Source organism: Prionailurus viverrinus, chromosome C2, assembly GCF_022837055.1.
Source record: "Prionailurus viverrinus isolate Anna chromosome C2, UM_Priviv_1.0, whole genome shotgun sequence".
NCBI classification, from domain to species: Eukaryota; Metazoa; Chordata; class Mammalia; order Carnivora; family Felidae; genus Prionailurus; species Prionailurus viverrinus.
In genome coordinates, this window is record NC_062569.1 from 92208014 (window position 1) to 92225336 (window position 17323).

General features: G+C 41.4%; 1 protein-coding gene across 6 annotated transcripts in view; it reads left to right on the top strand.

Moving 5' to 3' along the window:
- Positions 1-15065, top strand: part of GOLGB1 (golgin B1) — a 90743-nt gene extending 75678 nt beyond the window's left edge. For 5 of the 6 annotated variants that reach the window (XM_047876098.1, XM_047876099.1, XM_047876100.1 and 2 more), the window contains 7 exons: positions 3888-4053; positions 4255-4392; positions 10020-10163; positions 10939-11036; positions 11535-11669; positions 13270-13375; positions 13658-15065. In XM_047876098.1, coding sequence (XP_047732054.1) covers positions 3888-4053; positions 4255-4392; positions 10020-10163; positions 10939-11036; positions 11535-11669; positions 13270-13375; positions 13658-13792 — 922 coding nt within the window. In that variant the 3' untranslated portion in view covers positions 13793-15065. Of the gene's footprint in view, positions 1-3887; positions 4054-4254; positions 4393-10019; positions 10164-10938; positions 11037-11534; positions 11670-13269; positions 13376-13657 lie in introns of those variants that run through there. The other variant, XR_007155830.1, reaches the window with a different exon arrangement.
- Positions 15066-17323: the final 2258 nt, after the last annotated feature.

Here is a 17323-nt window from a genome sequence, read left to right on the forward strand (position 1 = left end):
ATGGACTCCATTGATACCATTGGGGGTAGCAGGTTTTGGAGAGAGGCATTTCATTATCACTGGACAGTGGGGGAAAATATAGGTTCCTCACTCAGTCCCTACTGACATTGCAGGAAGGTGGTTGAATAGGTAGACATCTACTCCTCTTGTTACCCCTGGTCCAGAAGTCCAAAGTCCAAACTTTCTGTTGACCTCTTCTGATACTACCTGCACAGGGACAGGGAACCTGTCTCTGATACTACCTCTGCTTTGTTACCTTGTTATGGGTAGAGGTAGATGTCTAGACCCCCATGTTGTCTACATTGACACTATAGTGGGGTGTAGGTGGGGGCAGTCAGAGTCACCTCTTTTCCACTGGGTAGTGGTGATAGTCCAGGGTACTTTGGCCTTTTCTGACACCACCCAGCAAGGAGGGTGAATTACACCTAGTTATCTCTAGGCAAAGATATAACTCTGCTCTTTCCACTAGGATTTTGTTGATTTGGGGTGGAGGGAAGGTGCTGTGGTTTTTCCATGATGTTCACCTAGAATAGAGTGATTACTGTCTTTAATATTTGCCTCACTAGGCTTTTGGCAAGTGGTCTTTTGGCAAGTGGGAGCAAACTTTACTTGGTACTCACTGGTGTTTCTGGATTGTTGGATCCTTCTTCACCCAGTTTGGGATATATAAAATTCAAAAAGAAAAACCAGCAAATTCAATGCTGTGCCATTTCTCATGTCCTGGGGTCCCTAGTTGGTCCAATTTCTTCTCTCCATGTTTCTGGGTCTTCCTGTGTTTGTTTTTATACATAATTCCCAGGGTTTTTATCTATACTTAGTGGGGGAAATAAGGAGATATGCATCCACTCCTGCTTGTCTGTATCCAGAAATCCAAGCCCTTTTCTTTTAAAGATGAATAATAGTGTTATATGGTACTATTAGAGCAGAAAAAAATATAATAAGAGCTGTACTTCTGGCTGGTTTTTAAATTCAGTGTTTCTAACAAATTTGATCCAAAAGGAAAGGTAAAGAAGAAATGCTTAGCAGTATGTAAAAACAAATCCTGTTGTTGCAACCTCACTGTTGGAACTTTATTGCTGTTTCAAATCCAAAACTTTCAAAGTTTGGTACTAAAAGAAGAATCTCCGTGTTGGAAAGTACTGCTAATCATGCAGCACCTGTTTTGTCTCACCTGCTGCTATCGGCAAGTGAATACAGAGAATACAGGTGGAGTCTAGATTCCTATCCAACTTACAGAGGGGCTACCATCGTGGCAGTTAGCAATATAATAAAAGTATTGTTGGAATGGCGCTAAGGCAGCTCTTAATGTGCAGACACAAGAGATTTGTTCCTTCACCGATCCTAGATAACATACATTTTGCTAACGTGGCATTTCAAAATAAACCTTAAGCCAGCTTTACAGAGCTTTGTACAACTTGGTAATTTAAATTTTGCACAGTAAAATTACATCTAAAAGGTTTTCATATTTAACATCTTATTGACTTTTCTTGTAAGTGAGCATATATATAACCTATTTCATGGAGTTGATAGCCTCTCCAAATAATAAAAGTACACATTTTTAACCAAATGATGATTGCAAAGGTAAAAAAATTGAATTTTTGCTCTCTGGGAACACAAATTTCTTCTGTTTATTCTTTCTGGAGTTGAATCTCAAGGGAAAAAATGAATTGCTCCGTTTCAGCTTTATCTCCCCCCACTCATTCCCTGCCCAGGGAATAGCTACCCTGAGTTTATTCTGTTAGAGTCTTTTAGAATCAGTGCATTATCAAGAGATCAGGATCTCGGTGTATCTTTTTCCAAATGCATAGTAAAACTGACCTTTGAACTTAGGGATCTCCAAAGATGATTGGAACCATATGGGAAACATCAAGTTGATGCTCCCATATTATCTCCAGGTCACCTGGAACTACAAATATATTAAGTGTCCAGTTACCAGTATAAACTTAAGAGCTGCAAAGCTCTAAAGGCTTATTTTCTGTAGACACCTCTTCCCTTTTAAATTTCCTGAAAGGGCATTCTAAAAGGATACTTTCCTTATAGAGTTGAATCTTAGAGAAGAGAAAAAAATAATTTCTGGTCTGTTGATTTTTTTCCCCCCCTCATTCTGTCCCCATGTACCTTTCTCTTAGCCTTTCTCTCTTGACCTTCCACAGTTGAGCAATTTTGAAGAAAAGTAAAATTATATCTCAAGTGAATGTGAGTAAATTGGGGGGAGGAAAGGAAGATATTTTACTTCACATTTAGAAGGAAGAAGAAAATGAAGACACAGGTTTGATTCCCTGACTTTAGGACCAGGTTTTTTTAGCTGAATATCTTCAGGGCTCTCTGTCTTTTGCTCTTGATATACTTGGGGGAAATTAGCTTTTCAAATATGAAAAGGCTGGAACATCTTGTTTAAACCTGTTAGCCTCAGGGTTGGCTTATTAGGAGAGCCTGGATTTATACCATAACCTTTCTCTTCCCCTTGTAGCTACTGGTTTGCTCATTCTGCTCTGGTTCCTGTGCTCTCTTACATAAGGGGTAAGTGAGGTATAACCCTGTAATGGCTGAGTTACGTGAATAATCGGCTTTGTTTCTTAGGCCCTATTCTCCTTTGAGCGTCTCTTTCCATGCCATCACCACCTTCCAGAAAAATGGCAGCTTGAAGTTTTTTATGGAAGATTATGGTCTTTCTTCTGCATTATGCTCTTAAATTGTTCTCTCTCATTTTTTCACAAATATCAAAGAAAGTGTTGAAAGTTCCTGTGTCTTTTACATATAGTGACCTTGTAATAAAATTTCATTTTAGTTTCTAAGTTTTGGCTCTGCCTTTTTGAAAAAATTTTGACTGTATTCCAACTCACTTCTTAGCAAAGCAGTATTATTTCATAACAGGTATTTGCCATTTAGAAAAGAAGGGACCATTGTACCTTTTTTGTAAAGTGAAAGACAAAAAAAAAGTCAGATTCAATTCAAACAAAATCTTGTATTATTGGGACAAATAGAGACATGGGCATTATTTAAAGTGAAGAGACACTGAAGAAATTTGATTACAATTCTAATGAGTTCTTCTAGACAGTACAGAGAGAAGTAGAACTAAAGAATATGACAGAGACGCAGTTTTTGCTAGTACTATAAAAAATTAGCTGGGATCAGAAAGAAGCCTTCCTCTTGGCTAAGTTTAGGGAATAAAAATATCAGCAGCTCATATTTGTTGGGTGATTATGATGTGGCAGGCTCTGTGTCTGGTGCATGGCATATAGTGTCTCATTCAATCCTCAGAATAATCTTCAGGAATAGATATGTATTCCCATTTCACCAGTGAAACTCAGAGAGATTAAGAAACTTTACTCAGGGTCTGATGCCTAGTTTATGATAGAGCCAGCATTTGAACCCAGTTCCTGCAAGACTCTACAGTTGTATTTTTGTCGCTATGACATTAGACTGCATCTGGCATTACCTTTCCGAAGAATTACAGTAGTTTCCCATTGCTTATAAAGTAAGCTTTATTTAGCATGCACTCAGTGCCCCACATGATCCAACCTCACTTCTCCATCCTCATTCCTACCCTATCCACTTTACATGCTACTCCACTTCCAAATTCAGTGTGTGTGTGTGTGTGTGTGTGTGTGTGTGTGTGTGTGTGTGTTCATTTTTGTGCCTTTTGTTCAGTATGTTCCTGGAACCTGGAATGTTTTTCTATAAAATCATCCTTGGTCTTGCCAGTTGAAATTCTTTTATTAGTTCAGCTTCATCATCTTGCTGTACAGTTCAATTTATAATATAAATTTCAATTTGGTTACATATTTACTACATCTCTACAGCCCATGCTACTGTTTTCAATATGTAATTATTCATCCTTGTCTCACAAGTATTTTTTGCCTATGATCATTTCATGTGTTTTGTAGGGTGGAGAAGAGCTCCTGGGAAACCCAGGAGAAGAGAATGAAGGAACAGTACCTTATGGCTATCTCAGATAAAGATCAGCAGCTCAGTCATCTGCAGAATCTTATAAGGGAATTGAGATCTCCTTCCTCCCCTACTGAGGCCCTCAAAGTACAGTACCAAAGACAGGTGAGTAATTTCAGTGCTGATTGCTACTTAGAGATAACCACCACCCAGGAAGAATCAGCTTCCTGCAAGCCAAGTGCCCATCTACCACTCTTGGACAAGCTGTCTTGTGACCTCCTATGAAGTGGACAGAATTTACTGAGGGAAGGAATTAAGCATGAACAGCATTGGGAGGGAATTTCATCAGTGTTTGTATCCTGGCAGGCATCCCCAGAGACATTGGCATCCCTAGATGGATCACAAAATCTAGTTTATGAGACAGAACTTCTTAGGACTCAGCTCAATGACAGCTTAAAGGAAATTCACCAAAAGGAATTGAGAATTCAGCAACTAAACAGTAAGGTAAGTGTTTCCTACTAGACTAAAATTCAATTTCTTAGTTCCATGACCAGAAGCAAGGTCGTAAGTAGGAACTGATTAAGCCTGGGTTTTAGCTATAGCATATCTTAGGGCGCAGAAGATTTACCTTTCTTGGAGCCTGGGTTGCTCCTCCCAAAGCACAGATACGGGACCATATCCACTTCCTCATCCTTGGAGTGTCCTTGGGAATGATTGGTGAAATCTATTTAATAAGAATAAAAAAAAAAAAAAAATCCAACTCTTTTAGGAGGGTTGCTCCCCAGCATTCTCTCCCCATCTGTATCCCTTGTTAGTAATATTGAGGTAACTCCCCACAAATCCTCCAACACCTTCCTCTCTGTTTCCCATCAATGTGCATCAGGAAAATGTCTCCAGGAGGAAGCTTTTCAGATGTGATTAGATAGCAGGGATAGAGGTGAGAGGGCTGCTCTTTGTTCCACTCCATTTGTAGGCTTCTTCACTGGTGTCTAACATTCTGGAACTAAAGAAGCCAGATTTTCCCCAAACCCCAGCCATGCCCTTCTAGACACTCTAAGGAAGCATGCTGGAGTAGATAGGATGTATTTCTGTAGGGAAGAGCCACTTTGCCATCTGGTCCCTAGAGACAATCTCGCCAAGGCAAGATTTTTTTTTTTTTTAAGTTTTTTTAACGTTTATTCAGTTTTGAAAGAGAATGAGACAGAGCATGAACAGGGGAGGGGCAGAGAGAGAGAGGGAGACACAGAATCTGAAGCAGGCTCTAGGCTCCAAGCTGTCAGCACAGAGCCTGACGTGGGGCTAGAACCCACGAACTGTGAGATCATGACCTGAGCTGAAGTCGGACGCCCAATCGACCGAGCCACCCAGGTGCCCCTCGCCAAGGCAAGATTATTCTTGGAGGAAAATTATTCTTGGAAGCCTTTTTACATCTGTGTCTTCTCTCCTCATTCATTCTCTGGCTTCTCTTCCTCCTTGACCTGCCTCTCCTTCCCCATCTTCTTATGAATCATTATATTCCTGTTGCTTTCTGACTTCAAATATTCTCTGGTGGCAACTCCCTAGTTCTGACTTCTTCAGAGGAACCCAGCTAGGTAGTTTATGTTAGAACTAGAAGGGATTTAAGAGGTCATTTAGACTGTAGAGTACAAAGATTGGCTTTGAGGAAAGCTGTGAATGTCCAAAAAGTATATACAAAATGGTGTGTGTGTGTGTGTGTGTGTGTGTGTGTGTGTGTGTGTGTGTAAGTAAGTTTCTCATCATGAGAACTCATCAGTTCACCAAGGGATCTATGATCCAAAAATGGTAAAGATTGGTAAGCTGTATTATAGATGAGGAAACTAAGGCCCAGAGGTATTAAGTAATTTACCTTAAGTGTCAGGAGGAGGTCATTCTGAGATAAAGATGATAATAGTATGTGGAAAAGCATAGTACCTAGCTTATGTAGAAGGTAGTTATTAAATGTTAAATTCAACTAATTGACATTGAAGTATCAGGCGCTGATAATGCTATTAACTTTGGCAAACAAATTTGCATTTTAAAAAATAGGTTTGTTGATCCAAATGAATGAGTAAAACTATAGGGCTTTTATTGGGGTAGTTGTCTGGGAGTGGTTATTTTTTCTTATAAAGTAAGTGTATTAAATTTATTTATTTTGCAGGGGGCAGTGGTGGAGGGGCAGAGAGAGAGGGAGCGAGGGAGAGACAGAAACCCAAGCAGGCTCCACAGTGTCAGTGCAGAGCTCGATGCAGGACTCAAACTCACGAACCATGACCTGAGCTGAAGTCAAAAGTCAGATGTTCAACCGACTGAGCCACCCAGGCACCCCTGTCTGGGAGTTTTCAAGGGGGCTCCAGAGCAGCTCCTATCCAGTTCCCCTTTTTTCCATAAACTAGATTCCATCTCAACCTTGTTACATTTGCTGTCCTGAAAATCACTCTAAATCACTTTGAGCATTTGTCTTTCTAGGACAGTATTTTAAACAGCGATTCAGGGCTATTAGTAAATGATGAGGTCATTTTAGTGGGTAGCAACTAAAAAATTTTTAATATAAACTTTTTTTTAATGTTTATTTTTGAGAGAGACAGAGAGAGACAGAGAGAGAGAGAGAGAGAGTGCACACGGGGGAGGGGCAGAGAGAGGGACAGAGGATCCAAAGCAGGCTCCATGCTGACAACAGCTAGCCCAGTGCAGGGCTTGAACTCCCTAACCAAAAGATCATGACCTGAGCTGAAGTCTGACGCTCAACCAACTGAGCCACCTAGGCGCCCCTAATGTTAATGTTTTATTGAGTAAAAATACAAAAAAGCATACAAACCATAAATTCAACATGGCATATTTTCACAAGGTGAAGACACCTGTATAGCCAGCACCCAGATCAACAATCAGAACATACCAGAACCCTAGAAGTCCCTTGTGTCCTTTTCTGTTCACAACCACCCCCTTCTTAGAACTACAGGTGCATGGAATCATTATCTTCTCTCTTATGTTGCTTCATTTATTTTGTGAGATTCATCCTGTTGTATATAGTGTGATTTTTCCTTCTCTTGCTGTACAGTATTGATTGTAGGCTTATACCATAGTTTCTCTGTTCTGCTGTTGAAAGGACTTTTGGGTTTTTCCATTTAGGGCTATTAGAAGCAGTGCAAATAGTGTTTTGTAAAAAAACACAGTAAAAAAGATTGGAAATATGTATGTATTATGTAATATATATAATAAAGGATATATCTTGTTTTGGGAAACTTTAGCTTCAATTATGTATATTTATGTACTGGTTCTGGGTCATAATCACTGTTATGCTTTCTTTAACAACTTTATTGAGATATACTTCATTTACCACTTAAAGAATGAGAAGCACTACTTTGAGTCACTATCATTCTGGGTGAGAAGAGTACTTCCTTTAGAAATCAACTGTAAAGTATCTCTGTCCCTAGTGTCATTCATTCATTCATTCATTCATTCATCAAGCAAATAACTATTATTTGCCTTCTATGGGCCTAGCTGTATGTTAGGATACACAATAGTCCCTCATGGAGCATATTATCTGATGAGTTTAGAGCCTCACTCTAGATGGGTCCCAGCTACCAAGGAGAATTGCTTCTTGGGCCCTAGGATGGAGCACAGTAGATGGGCTGTCAGCGTAGAATGGCTCCTCTCCAAGCCACTGCCCTAATTCTTTCCATGGATGCTCAGACTTTATACATATAATTCTGCCAGCATGGTTGGATGTTTGTACATAATGCAAACTTAAAAACACAAGAGGAATGATTATTGGTATAATGTAGTCTAGATCATTCCCTCCTGTATCTGTTTTTATAAGTATAGATATGATGAAGTACAATAGCTTATGAGCTAGAACAGAGGTCAGCAAATTCTTCTGTCAAGGCCCAGATGGTAAATACTTTAGGTCTGTAGGCTATGCCGTCTCTGTTACCACTATTCAGCTCTGCAGTTGTGTCACAAAAGCAGCCGCAGGTGGCACATAAATAGAGTGGTCATGTTCCAATAAAACCTTATTTACAAAAAAGGCAGTAGACCCTGGATCAAAGTTTGTCAATACCTGAGCTATAGGGATCTGTGTCTAATCCTAGAAAGAATAATGCAAACATTAGGAAAAGTGCTTTATATAAGGATGGCTGGCTAATAAGCAATTAGACTTTTTCAGTGAAGAGGGGTTTTGCTTCCAGTGAGTTTTACAAATCGATGTTTTCTGCTTCAGATTTGTGAAGGAAAAATAAAGTGTTGTATTTTTCAATATTGAGAGGTGTTTGTTTGTTTGTTTTTGTACAGTTTGAACTGTTCACTGTTGCCAGGAAAATTAATTTTTGTTTTTTAGGAGACTATAATACTCTGTCTCAGAACTCAGTAGTTATCATTGTACCCAGTAGTCATGTCTACCCCTGTCTTCAAATTAGTATTGCTTCTCAAACGTTTATATCCTTTTCTTTGCTCACTTGTCATACTCCCCCCCAAAAAACCATAACCTGGTTCACTTCCCTTGCTGAACCCGCAGATGGGATGCCATCATGTAGTAGGGAGACCTTAGACTTGGAATCAAGAACCATACTTGAGTCCTGGTCTGTCATCTATTAGCTACATGTTGTTGGGCATGTCACTGATCGTCTCTTGTTTGTCATTTATGAACGGGGACAGAAATCATTCCTCTACCTCTCTCAAATCAGATGATACTTTAAAAAGTACTTTGTCGGGGCGCCTGGGTGACTCAGTCAGTTGAGTGTCCGACTTCAGCTCAGGTCATGATCTCATGGTTCCTGGGTTTAGGCCCTACATTGGGCTCAGTGCTGACAGCTTGGAGCCTGGAGCCTACTTCGGATTCTGTGTCTGTCTCTCTCTCTGCCCCTGCCCCCTTTGTGCTCTCTCAAAAAATAAATAGACATTAAAAAAATTAAATTTAAATTAAATAGATGAAAAATAAAATAGAAAATAAAAAAAATAAAAATTACTTTGTAAACTTGCTTTTCAGAGGTAAGGTTATTTGTTGTGATTTTTATTTTGGCTATGCAAATATTTTTGTTATACCATGTGGATTTCTTATTCTAGTTTTCTGTGAGTATCAAATGGCCTTCCCATCCAGCCAGAGTATCTCTAGAAAAATTTATCTTCTCTTTGAACATTGAGTCCACTTTTTCACACAAGTACTAACTCAGAATAATTACAAAAGGAATACTCAGGGAAAGATTGAACATGCGTCCAGGTACACTGGTTTCCCTTCACATAATGCATACAGTCCTACAGCAGGGACTTTGGAGAAGTATCTCTGATTATTAATATTTCTAGGTGTTAATCATAACTAAAACTTGAAACCTGACAAGCCTGCAAGTGAGGAATTAGAATTGTAGTTCCAGGGGATTGAATTCAAGTCATCGTAGGAGCTACAGTGGGTAAATTTTTCATTCAATAGAAAAAATAATTTTCTGGTTTTTGACCTGGTAAAAACTGGCGTGGGCTGCTCTGTCAGGTGGTGAGCACCCCTGACACTGGACATGTTCAAGGAAAGACTGAATAACTACCTCTTAGGTAGTAAAGGAAGGTCCTGCTTTGAGTGACTGAAATATTTTCACCTGTGAGAGTCTGTGCTCCCAGTATAGTTTCTTACATGTACATAGAAATTTAGGATTTCTTCTGTGTCTCCCACCTACCACCCATGATAATTTCTTTTTCTACCTTCTTGACAACTTGTAACTCTCTGCAGCATTGAGGAATCTGCCCAGTACTGTGGTTGTGTGAATTTTTAGGTGACAGCTCTATCTCTTATCGACTTTTAAGGATTATAGTCATTTGTGAGTTATTTCATCTTGGACCCAACCTGCTATCTTTCTCCTTTACATACCTGGAATAGTTTGTACTATCAGATTGCTTGTGGGTTTCTGCTTTCTGGTTTCCCAGTCAATGTACTAGGCACCACAAATAGTTTCCTACCACTTCTCCAGAATTATTTTCCTTTTTCAGTTGAAAAATTCTGAGTTTTCTCAGTTTGAAGGAACACACAATGCTCTTGTTACTATTATTGAAATAAAGGTCTTGGATTAAAAAAAATTAGATCCTTGAAACTCCAAGAGTCTTCCTAAGCACTGCTTCTTGTGAAATAGTCCTTCCCCTCTCCACCGTTGCAGTTCTCTCAACTACTCGAAGAGAAAAATACCCTTTCAATACAGCTCGGCGATACCAGTCAGAGTCTTCGTGAGAACCAGCAGCACTACACTGACCTTTTTAATCACTGCGCAGTCTTGGAGAAGCAGGTCCAGGAGCTGCAAGCGGTGAGCTGGAAGGCGGCGAGAGGCTGGGAAAAGTGTTACAAAATTGAGTGCAAATGGGAAAGCATAAAGAGCAGCATGGGAGAGGCTGGTGCCTCAGGCTGAAGATTAATTAGGTTGATGGAAGAGAGGAGAGCATTCGCTGAGATGGGAATAAGGCCTAGAAAAATTAAAGAGTGAAGGGATTAGAAGGACAAAGATCAGTGAGATGGTGGGAGAGAAATCAAAAAGTGAGTGGGAAACTGATGACTGAGGCTTTAACTCTGTCACTAAGACTGTGGATTTGGCTTCAAGAAATAAGAAAGCTGTAGGAAGATTTGGCCCTGAGAAACAAAATAGGTGGGGCTGGTGACACAGCCTAGTGGTGTGTACTGTTGAAGCTGGGAGGTAGTGAGAATTAGCATGGAGATGAATAGGACAGGGAAGGAGGAGAAGGTTTGGGAGTAGTCGAACAATGGAAGGATCAGAGTAGCTTTTGGAAAATCCATGAGCCTCCACTAGAAAAAAAGCAGATTTCAGCGGTAAGCCTTTAAAATTTTAATAAGAGACATTAAAAAATGATTATCTGGGAGAAAATCTAATCAAGAGTTTCAGGTAGGAGATTAATCTCTTAGAGCAGAAGATTCTCACTTCTGACTCTGTACTTGAAGAGAACGACAAGAGGAGTGTTCTTCTCCAGGGTGTCTCATTCTCTCTGGTGCTCAGTGAGTTCTCATTTTGCCCAAGCGGTTTCTTAAGTGCTTTCATCTCTGAATTACTAAACTTATTCTTCTTCTAGGGGCCACTGAATATAGATGTTGCTCCAGGAGCTCCCCAGGAAAAGAATGGAGCTCACAGGAAGAGTGATCCTGAGGAACTGAGGGAGCCACAGCTCAGGTAGGGGAGCAGCCCTCAACCCTGGTGCACACACTAGTGTACAGAAATGGACAGTCATCTAGATGGAACTGGAGCCCAGAGTATGGGCTTAATATGACTTCTTATCAGCCTCACCGGATTGGTGTGAGGATTAAATTGTACCAACTATAATAACAAATTTGTAAAGTTGAAAGTTTGTCAGGCAATGGGAGCACACCTGCGTGCGCACGCGCGCACACACACACACACACACACACACACCACTAATCCTGTGGTATTCAAATGAAAGATATGCAGTCAATCTCTAAAATCTCTAAGGCATTCTCTGCAACTTATTTCAACAGCTACACTTTTAAAATGTTCTTTTTTTAAAAAAAATCTTTTCCCCTTCCTATTTTTTGTTTGTATAAACGTCTATACATTTTCCTGCTTTATAATCTTACGAAGGCTTTGAATCCCTTGTGTCAGCAACTATGTTCTGCACCTACTGATGCTGTTTGATGTCCTTTTATTTTGAAGCTTTTCTGAAGCCCAGCAGCAGCTGTGCAACACTAAACGAGAGATGAGCGAATTGCGGAAGCTGCTGGAAGAAGAACGAGACCAAAGAGTGGCTGCTGAGACTGCCCTTTCTGTGGCTGAGGAGCAGATCCGGCGGTAAAGGACTGAGGGAGATAACCTCTGTTCACTTCTCATCCTTTCTGATTACACTGGGTACACTTCAGTGGCCAGACTTGGGAATAATTAGGATCTAATCCCATCTTGAGATGGGTGCTGCAGTGAAGTTTGGGGTCAAGATAAGCTACATTAATCTAAGCTTAGCCCTTCCACAGTGTCCTCTTCGGCCCTGGTGCAGAATGCAGATGTAGGCAGCTGATCAAGTGCAGCCTGCCTAGGCCCCACACTCTGCCATGTTAGAGCTTCTTTCACATGTACTGTGTAGTGTATGTGGAACTAAGTGCACTTGTTATTTCTTTTTAAAGAAATTTATTTTGAGAAAGAGTGAGTGAGTGGGAGAGGAGCAGAGAGAGGGAGAGAGAGAATCCCAAGCAGGCTCTGTACTGCCAGCATGGAGTCCAATGCAGGGCCCCGAACCCACAAACCGTGAGATCATGACCTGAGTTGAAATCAAGAGTTGGACGCTTAACAAACTGAGCCACCCACGCACCTCCAGTGGACTTGTTATTTAAAAGCAGCCAATGCTGTTCGGTTCACCAATATTTACGAACATTTCATTTTTCCTCGGCCTAGCCTACAGAAGCTGACATACTGACCTGCATAGTGCCAGACTTTGCTGTTCCAGGTCAGGGCTGTCCCTGAAAAGCTTATCATCTGGAGGAACAGACACAGAAGGTGTACTGTGCAGTCAGCCTGACTCTCAGAGGAAAACTGGCATGATGGAGCTAGACTGTACTCACTCAGTTTCTCCTTCCAGACTCACAAATCAGATTAAAATATTCTTTCTTTCCAGGAGAAAATTCGGTGACCTGCAATGAGAGGCCAGGAGTGTTAGACTAATGGACATCCCTTCATATGGAGGAGTGGAGAGTTCCATCCTTCCCACCATGATTAAAAAGTGCATACCTATAGGCAAATGTTTGTTCAAATGTGCTGTTACCGCAGCCCCTTTGATGCAGTTCATGTTTTTTGAGAAACCATTGAATGGGAAAAGACAGCTTCTTCATTACATAGAGCAGTGCCAGTATTAAATCAGCAAAAAAATGAAGAAGCAGTAGAGGCTGGCAGTTCAGTTTAATTCTAAGAACCTCACAAAAATTTTTCTTGGATGCTTTTGCCTAATTAGCCTTTGGTAAATGAAAAAACAATTTAATGAGTTTCTCTGGTGTATTGGAAAAAAAAATAAACAAAAAACAGACATGAGGTTTAGAGACAAACCTGGGTTTTGAATTCTGGCTTGACCTGTTACTGGCTGTGCCACCATGGAGAAGACAACATTACTTTGAAGATAGTAACACCAACCTCTAACCTGAGGATTAAATATATGTACAGCACCCAGTCCAGCATCTGATACATAGTAGGCAATTAATTCCTGGTAGTTATCCTCACCGTTTACTGCTGCTGAAAGAAACCGATCTGCCTGCACACACACTGCTTGTGTAGGGACAGGAACTATAGTAGCAGCCTTTGCTGCAAGTCTGTCGTGCTACATTACACAGCAGGATGGCTGGGAAGACTTCACCTCATCAGCTGCTTGTGCTATAAACCAAGCCATGTCTCTTTTTTTCCCTCAACACAGGTTGGAGCACAGTGAATGGGACTCTGCACGGTCTCCTATCATTGGCTCCTGTGGCACTCAGGAGCAGGCACTGTTAATAGATCTTACAAGCAGCAGCTGTCGAAGGGTAAGAAGGGGAGAAACTAAGGAGAGGGTACTAAGCTATCAGACAGGGCTGGCTGCATTGAGGGCAAGGAGTCAAGGAAAAGGAAGGTGGAAGTCCAGGCAATGAGTACCTGATGGATCTAAGACTAGAAGGGTATGGAAGGTGAGAGGAACCTAGTGGAGTTGGCCAAGTGACCCTGAAGGAGCTTTCTCTCGGGATACCTCTTTCCTGCAATGTTGGGAGAAGGGAAAGGGACATATCCCTGTAGGGCAAACCTCTCTGACTTCCCAATTTTTCTTTCAGACCCGGAGTGGTGCTGGATGGAAGCGGGTCCTGCGTTCACTCTGTCATTCCCGGACCCGAGTGCCACTGCTAGCAGCCATCTACTTTCTGATGGTTCACGTCCTACTCATTCTGTGTTTCACAGGCCATCTATAAACTGAGTTCTCACCTTTGTGACTACTCCCCTCAGAACTTGGAATTCCCTCATCTCTAACATCCAAACCATCAATTTTGCTAGTGGAACAGTCTTCCCACTTACAGGTCTTCTCTCCAACTCTCCACAGAAAGTGCCTGCACAAACAGAGGTGGATGTCAGCCCAGGGCAGAGCTGCAGGGACCAGCGGGTCTGCTTTCTTCTCCTGCCCGGGGTCGGAACACTTCTGCATAATCTGAGGAGGCCCCACAGTCAGTTGTTGAACCCGGTATTTGTTCAGGTTTTTCAGGGCCCTGATTTTTTGTGGTCCTGTGAAGGATGATGAAGAATGTCTTTCAGCTTAGAAGATGGTTGTAATAAACCTAATAATCTGAAGTCTAGTATCATTTTGATTGATACTTTCTTTGCCTCAGTTACCTTATATTTTCTCCTGCTTCAGAGGGAAGGTGGACCTGCCATTAACAAAGTTTTGGGGAACAGTATCTCATAGAATAGCTGGTTAGGTCTCTTGCAAAATAGGGTGGGAACTGAAGAACTCCCCAGGGTTTCAGTTGACCAATCACAGGGTAGGACACTGACTCCTTCCCTGGTTGTTCAGACATAACTGGAGTTAGATTTGAGGTCCTGGACTATAGGGATAGAATCCTATGTGTGTGCCCTTGATCACATATATACTGAGGTATTAAATGGCCCGTGCCTTTCCTTTCATTGAAAGGAAGAATTGGCTATAGACAGTGGAGATCAGATTCTTGTCATTCCGATGTTGTCTGGATATGCCTTGAGTGTAGACCCTAAAGCAGTATATACTAGGAGCTAATCCTAGGTGAGGCATTGACTCCCTCCAGGGAGATCTGACTGGTCTGATGACCACTCCTAGCCTCTGATTGTATGAAGCTACTCTGCTGTTGGTGATAGTTAGCCCAGTTTCTCAGCCCATAGTCATCTGCCCTCTGTGGTAACAGAGCTGAGGAAAGTGGAGGGCGAATATAGAGAAGACAAGATATCTAAGTCTAAGCCTGAGAATGGCAGCCAGGATTGAATTCCATTTGTGCCTGTTCCTTGCCTCCCCTTCCCCCACCCTTATCTGCTGGTTAGTTTCTCATTATGCACATGATATGTTCCCTGCCTGCTCTCACCACCCAAAGAAGAGAGAAAACTGGTGGACTGATTGATCTGCTGTGATCCTTTGTTCTTTGGTGACCAAATCTTGGTCATGGCAACCCAGGAACTTTCCTGAACAATTGTAAAATAATAAAATTATTTTCAGAATCAAAACTGGTGGTGGTGTGTACATGTGTATGAATGTATGTAGACACAGGTGCTTATGTATGTAGACACAGGTGCTTATGTACATGTGCTTGCATGCTGGGCAAGGAAGGGTAGATAGGACACAGAGGGTTGGGCAGCCAGGAGTGGATTCAGGGGTAGTAAGCTCTACCTGTTTAGGCTTCCTTCACCTTGCAGTAATGGCTGCATGTGTCATTCTGGCCTTAGCCTCTAGACTCCAGGGTGATGAAGCGGAGTGAGGAAATTCATTCTAGTGTTGAACCAAACAAACTGGGCCTTAGGGCCTGAGATTCATGCAGCTCATGCCTGGGCCTGAGAGAATACTTATCTGGTGTATAGTGAAAACATTAGGCCCTTAAGGATCCCTATGAATGGGAGTTGGGGGAAGAGAAATCTAAGAGGGTATAGCAGAATAAGCATTGCTATGTTACAGGTTTTTAAGTTTATTTATTTTGAAAGAGAGTAGGGGAGGAGCAGAGAGGGAGAGAGAGAATCCCAAGCAGGCTGTATGCTGTCAGCATGAAGCCCTATGTGGGGCCCAAACTCCTAAACCATGAGATCATGATCTGAACTGAAGTCAGACGCTTAATCAACAGAACCACCCAGGCACCCCTACTATGTTATTTTTATATTAAGTTGCTGCTTAGGAAAAGCTAACTTTATTAAAGTACAATGAATGAATCAAACCAAGATTTTATGGCTTGAAAGTCCATGCTATTTATTTGTGTGCTCCATCTCACTGTCTCTCATCAGAAATGAACTTGGGGGCAACCTGGGTGGCTCAGTCAGTTAAGTGACCGGTTCTTGATTTCGGCTCGGGTCATAATCCTATGGTTCGTGGGATAGAGCTAGAGTGCAGAGCCTACTTGGGATTCTCTCCCTCCCTCTGCCCCTCCTCTGCTCATGCTCACTTTCCCTCTCTCTCCCAAAATAAATAAACTTAAAAAAGAAGAAGAAGAAATGAACTTGAGACTTTGCTAAAGAGTGATAGGGTTAGAACTGTACCTGGATGGTGTGCCACAGTATTTGGTCTGATCATTCCCATTTTTGACACTGAATTAGGATCCCAAATGATCTAAAAGATCTTTTCCCCTTCTACGAATGATCTTTTCCTTGAAATGATTTTGGTGCTGCCATAATAAATAGGTCGTGAAGTAGGAGAAATACACTACCACCACCACCCACCAAACTGACATAGAATTCTTAAGAGTGACTAAGGTCTTATTATTTCTAATGCAGAAATCACCTCCACTATATCTTAGACCACTTTCGTCTAGTCTCTGTTTGAGTCTGTTGGGAAACTCAAAACTGAGCAAATCAGGTTAGAACTCCATATCATCAGGGTTAGGAGAGACTAGGTCAGATACAGTAACAAACACCAATTTTTAGTAGCTAAAACAGCAAAGATTACTGTTTAGTCTACTCGTGTTGTCATCATTCTCAGCTGGGGACCCAGGCTGCCAGAGGAGCCACTGGAGAACTGCACTTTGCCTTGGTGAGCAGGGGGCAGAAAAGCATGGCAAAGCTTGCACTGGTCTTAAAGTCTCCACCAGAAAGTGATGTATTTCACTTCTCACATTTGATTGGCCAAAATCAGTCACCTGAGCAAGTCTGGCTTCAAGAAGGAAAGGAAGGAGGGGCAGCAAATCTTGAACAGTAATACAAAATGCCACAAAAATCTTCCAACATCTGGTAGTAGTATCTAGTTCTTTCAGACTTTTTTCTGCTAGTTAGCTCAGACCCCACTCCCCTAAACAACGTCTGAAACTTTCTCCCTCCATGGCTTGCCTTTCCCGTGACTGATTCTGTTCCATTGTTCAATTGATCAATGCTTATTTGAATATCTGTATGCAAACCCCAGGTTTAAGTGCGAGGGGTGATGTAGAAGTGAGTTTCTTTTTAAATCTTACCCTTAAAAACCCACATAAAAATCACTTTTCTCATTAAACCTTTCTAGATTACTTCACCCCATACCAAATTACTTTTACCACAAATTCCTTTACCATAGTAGATGCAAGTGCTTACCTATTTCAAACATGAATGCTGTTCTACAACATTCTTTTATGTGTTTTCTGTGAATGCTTTGCTTCCTTGACCAGATATAAACTCTGAGAGTAAGAGCAGCATTTCTTATAACTTCTCTGTGACTCTCAAAGCGTTGCAAAAGACAAGGCACGGCGGCATTTTTTTTTTTTTTTTTTTTTTTTTTTTTTTTTTTTAAGTGCCTAAGCAGAAGGAACTGACTT